Below are 6,052 nucleotides of genomic sequence, written 5' to 3'. Positions count from 1 at the left end.
TCTGGAACAGAATGAAACTCAAGTTTACATTTTTTTCACACTTCTAGTCCTACTGGTATACCAAATTGTCAACCAGATATTTTATCATTTATGTCAAATGTGAAAATATTAGTATGATTAAATAGTCCATAAAAGGCAAAATCCAAATTTGATTTCTTTATCAGGATCTCCTGAAATACAGTAATACTTATTTAAGTTTTAGCTAAAATCACTTATGAAAGGGCAATTCTAGGAATTGTTTCTTCAGCCACACCTTTGGTAAATGCTGGTATTATTTTCACTTATTTGCAAGGCCCGAGTGTAATGTGATAAAGGTAGTGTTAGATGGTTAACAAAATCATAGTAAAGGTGTAAATTCATAGTATTACATCCCTAGACTTCTCATTTTCTCAAAATTCTCAAGTAATTTACACTGAAGTATTTGCATTATTATCAGAATGGTTTATGCTAATAGTGACAGTTTTAAATATTCCTACCAATTGCAGTTGATATTATTGTGGAGTATACTGATAGTGTTGAGAATATGTTTATCTAGAGAATAACATATCTTTGTCAGTGGCTCCAGCTATAATCCCCCAAATAGTGACACAGGAAGGTTTAGTAAAACTATTTTTTGTCAAATCAAAGATACTTCAAAAGTGAATAAATCTAAAACAGCTAGTGTCTCAGTCTTTTGGGCACTTTATTTGTTAGAAATACAAGTCATTACCACAAGATGGCACCTTCTTATTTTCAACATCTACATTTACAAACAATTATCATCATAAAATGATCTCAACTTTTTAATGTGTTAGTTTAGATACCGAAACCTTATAAAAGCAAGACTTGCTATAAACAGGATTGGTGTTTGATGTATATTAAATGAGGTCACCTAATTAAATAAAACAAAAGAATGTATAAATATTTAGATACGGAAATGGAAATTACAAAAGCAGGGTTTATCGCGAAACTGAGTTACAACTGTGTATGGTTAATGCTCCATCTACATGGCTAAGTTTTAGCTAAAATACAATTTGAGTTAACCAAATAAATTTACCTCACTCTCCAACATGACCACCTACTTCACTTGTACACCCTAACATCCAGTACACAGTTCATTCAAAACAATCACCTAGCTTTCACCTAGTCCAACAATCACATACACTCCATTTATTTCAACAGATGCAACCTAAGAAGTGCCATCAGACCCTGGCTACAAAACAGAATACAATATTTAAAGGTAAAAACTCAGAGCATTTCTGAAATGGTAACACATTCTCTCTGTGTTCATGAAAATAGGCAATCCAATTTGAGAGTCTTTGAACCAATGTAAACTCTAGAAAACTTAGTGTTGAAGCATGGGAAGAATAAGGATTTGCACTAATATAGTGCATAGCAATGCAGTGTCAGACTCATCGTTTACAGTAAATGCCTGGATTTGACTTTCTTTTGGATTGTCATCATGCTGCTGAAGATAAAGTTTACTCAAGTTTGTGGGGATTTGTTAACATGTTTTCTTCCTACCATTTCCAAATTGAAAGAGAAAAGTTTTCAGGTCCCTTGAAAAAAATTGGAAAAAAAAATTGTTTAAACACTCACACCCACAAGAAACTTCAAAGCGAAATAGCAGACCTAATAATCCTTGACTCCATGTCCAAATGAAGTTGAGGCAATATTACTTTTGCAGTAGTTGTATTCTGCCCAATATATCACATTGTGAGATTCCTCAAAAAACTGAGAAGTCTGAGAGCTACAAAAGAGAAAGCAATTAAGGCAGTTGATGTCTACATTTGGATTTTTTTTTTTTCGTCCAGGTTACATGTCTAAGTCTCCATCATAGGCTAAGGTCAGAGGCTTCTGTTGGGGAGGTGTGCTTTGATGTGGTTTTGGCTTCTTGCTGTAAAGGGAAAAGAATTTCTCAGATAAAGTTCACAAAGTTCTGATTAATCTGCACAAAACAATTGCAAGATAAAGAAATTCAAGCAGTTAGACAGTAAAGGCACCATTTCTTTGGATATGTGTGTTTCTTTTCTTGGATACCTGATAGTCTAATCCTATTTTAAGGAGAAGCCCTTATTTTTCATATCTTTGGCCTAATTTTTTTTCTCTGTCTATCCTATTGATATTTTGAAAAGGGAGGAGTAGATAGGGAGAGAGAAAGACACCTACAGATCTATCAGTTTCACTACTTCATTAGTGACGCATCTCCCCTGCAGGTGTGAAGTGGGGCTTTGGACTTAGTTCCTTGCACTTGGTAACATATGCTCAATAAGGTATGTCACTGCCCCCCCCCCATTCAAAACCCTTAAAAATGCTTTAAGGAGATCACTCAGAATTTGTTCTTCTCATTTGGGCTTATCTCGCTTAACATATTTTCAAGTTCCATACAATATGATGCAAAGGAGATGTCGTCATCATTTGAAACAGCAGAGCAGTATTCCATTGTGTGTATATAGATATGTCAGAAGTGTTTTTAGCCATTCATCTGACATTGGACACTGAACAATCTCATTTATAAATAGGACAAAGAGGGAGAACACAAAGTGAAACGTGGACTGAACGTGGTGTGTTGCATTCAAGCAAGACTCTGGGGAGGGAGGCGTGAAAGAGAACTTGGGGGTCTTGTTACATAATTAAACTGCCACATGCCAGTGAATACACTGTAAACCATCAGACCCCCCCCAATAATAAATAGATGATGATAACAATGAACACGGTAGGGTACTTGTGTTCTTATTTATAGGCAGTACTATGAACATCTGCTACTCATTAATTCGTAAGCTATTGTAACCTCCATATCACAGATGTTTAACATCTGGTCTGATGGCATAAAGTATAAAACTGAAGAATTAAAAATTATTAGAAATAATACTGAATAAAGCAAAGAGACCTTATCATTATCCCTACCCTAGTGAGTGATATTTTATTATAAAAATAGACTACTGGTTGTTTAATCTGAAGTAACAATTTGAATCTTGCCCTTCCTACATCTTCTGTTTGAGGGAGGGTCTAGAGAAGATAGCAAGGCAAGAAATGTAGGTGATTCCTATAACCATTGTTTGTTTTTTGTTTTTTTGTTTGTTTTTGTGCCTCTGACTCTTAAACCAGCATATGCTAAGAGCCAGCAGGAAAAATAAAATGTGATAACTGGTTGGAGGACTAGAAATGGCTGAATCCAAGAAACAATAATATCGCCTGAGAAGCATCTAAACTGACCAGAATCTGAAAGCATGGCTTAGAAAATTCTACTTAAAAATTCTGAGATAAATTTCCATGTATGGAATTATGAACACTGTGCTCATTTCTGGCAAAGGAGGGCTGCAATATGTGATCCATGAAGTGTGTTGCGTACTCTAATGGGCCTCGTTTTCCTATGACTTTTCCACTGACAAATATGAAAGCTGAATCTGCATTTTCAGAACTTGAATTCTCAATTCAGTAAGAATTCTTGAATTCAGTAAGCACTGAAAATGTTGGTATTTTTCTAGGTAATGATGACTTTACAAAGTTCACTTACTGGCTGAAAGAACCCTGGGGTTCAAGCCTGAACTCTGCAGGAGGGAAATTTCACAGGTGGTAAAGCAGTAATGTAGGTCTCTCTCTTTCTCTCTCGCATCCTCTCTATCAATTCAGTAAATACATATTTTTTTTAAAAGACACTAAAGGAAGAATTGAGTGATGGGGCTACTTAGGCAAAAGTAACAACAAGAAGAGGCAGGCTTTTATTAGCAGTTTCCTAACTCTCTTTCAATTGCTCCTACTTGGCGTTCATTAAGAAGTTCATGAAGCAGTTTTTTACATATTTGTTTTTCCTCTTCAGCTCATAATCAGGAAATGCGTGAGTGCTATACTCACATTAAATTAGGACCCGCAGTGGACATCCCTGATTCACATTGACTTGTAAAAACAAAACAAATATAAATAAACAAACAAACAAAATAGAAGCAAAAAAACTATTTGTAAGACTTGTGAGAACTTTAGTGGTTATCTTTGAGAGGTGGGAGTGTGGGGATACAGAAGTTTGGTGGTGGGTGTCATGTAAAAAGGTGTAGAAAGAGTAAAACAGACCACAGTACCAAAGCTTCCTTCAATGCCATAGTGTTTAGGATTGAACCTGGGTCATGCATGTGCCAAAGCAGCTATTTCAACAACCCCAGTATTAGACAAACAGCACAGATTTAGCACAGGAATTAACCATTATACAGTCCTGGATGTATGACATCACTGACTGGCACATTTTACAGTGTTTCACAGTAATTTGCATTTTACCAGACGATAGATCCATTAAGCTCACAAAGTGAGCTCATTATAAACTGATAAGCAAACTACTGGTACTTACCATCATCCCTGAAATCAAGCCACCAGAACGCAGACATGGGCCAATAGAGATTAAATACTTAGATTAAGGCAGGAACTGCTCTGGGTTTAGGTAGTTACCCACAAGGACAGAGCCTCTGGAAGTGGGGGCACTACTCTCAGTCTTGGCCAGAATGAAAGCTCATTTGCTGAGTTGTGTTGGGCAAAGCAGAATGGATGTAGCTAAGGTAAGAACTTCCAGGCAGTGTGTCTAGATTAACTATCAACTTACTCAGTGGTTGTCCCAACTAAATTGCCTCCTGGAGTTTTACTGCCAGGGGAGGTGAGGCATCAGCAATATTTCTAAAATGCCGAACACTGCCGTATCTCCAAAGTCTTTTAAGAAGACAATTTTTCTATATTTTCCTCAAAAGCATTTCTGAGTTTCATTATAAATTGATTTTGACTAAAGCATACATACATCTAAGACCTGGCATATTATAGCAGTTTTCTTGTTTGAAGGCTTTCATTTTGTATAGAAAATATAAAATCTCCAAAAGCAATCAGCTTGTGTCTTTTCTGCAAGCTGTATAATAGAGACAGATGCTGTAAAAATATCTATTTGGATTTTATGGGCAGCTCATGTATATCATTAGTGTTGTTGTCAGGCTTAAATGTTATTTTACTTGGGAAATAAAGAGTCTGGGGAGTCTAACATATTTTCAGGATCATGCAGGGCAAAGCAATTCTAGAGACTGGAAAGACACATTGAAAGAACATACACTTTGGTATTGGGCAAACTAGAAGCCCATCTTACTAGAATGACTGGACATAAGTTAGTTTTTCTGAGGGCCATTTACTTTTATTTGTGGGTGTTAATAGCTTAAAGAAAATGAATAAAAAATAGTATACGGTTACTGATGAGAATGTATCAGTAAGTATATTGATTAAATACTAAGGTAGAAAATATACTTATTTTATATAAATAAAAATGTTTATTAAGGAAAAATATTTTCTATTATAAGACAATAATTGAAATAAATTTGGGCCCCTATAACACATACGACTATATAGTGAAAAGAAGATGAAATTCAAAGAGTTACTAAGGCTCAAATTGCAGAAAACTTTAGCTAACCATCTAGGCAGCATAAAAATAAACTTTTTTCTTTTGTTCATTTTGGTTGTCACTGGGGCCTCACCACTGCCCCACTAGGGAAAGAGAGAAACAGGCTGGGAGTATGGATCAGCCTGTCAACACCCATGTTCAGGGGGGAAGCAATTACAGAAGCCAGAACTTCCACCTTCTGTACCCCATAATGACCCTGGATCCATACTCCCAGAGAGATAAAGAATAGGAAAGCTATCAGGGGAGGAGATTGGATATGAAGCTCTGAGGGTGGGCATTGTATGGAAATGTAATCCTTTTATCCTATAGTATTGTCACTATCACCATTTTATAAATAAAATTTTTTTAAAAAGAAAGCAGGAGAAAGAACAAAGTTTCTTCCAGTGCAATGGGAGTTGGGCTAAAACCTGGGTTATGTGCATGGCAAAGCAAGCACATCATTCAAGTGAGCTATTTTGTAAGCCCTGGCTTTCATTTTCTGACAAGAAGTCACTAGACGTGTCTGTAAAGAGGCTGATTTTCTGACCATATAGACTGTAGACAGGAGCAAACATACAATTATTGTTATTCCTCAGGGGAGTCTGAAGACCAGCCATTGAGGATGAGAAGTATATGTACATATATAAATATATACTAAGATTTATGCGATTT

At 36.0% G+C, this 6,052-nt stretch overlaps 1 protein-coding gene across 1 annotated transcript in view; it reads right to left on the bottom strand.

Annotated features, from left to right (window-relative positions):
- Positions 1-663: 663 nt before the first annotated feature.
- The window catches only part of THSD7B (thrombospondin type 1 domain containing 7B), a 1,062,005-nt gene continuing 1,056,616 nt past the window's right edge, over positions 664-6,052 (bottom strand). Inside the window, exon 28 of the mRNA XM_007525013.3 lies at positions 664-1,876. Within this exon, the coding sequence (XP_007525075.1) occupies positions 1,795-1,876 (82 nt within the window). The 3' untranslated portion in view covers positions 664-1,794. The remainder of the gene's footprint in view (positions 1,877-6,052) is intronic.

The sequence above is a fragment of the Erinaceus europaeus genome, chromosome 18 (assembly GCF_950295315.1).
Source record: "Erinaceus europaeus chromosome 18, mEriEur2.1, whole genome shotgun sequence".
NCBI classification, from domain to species: Eukaryota; Metazoa; Chordata; class Mammalia; order Eulipotyphla; family Erinaceidae; genus Erinaceus; species Erinaceus europaeus.
This window is presented reverse-complemented; position numbering and strand designations above follow the sequence as displayed.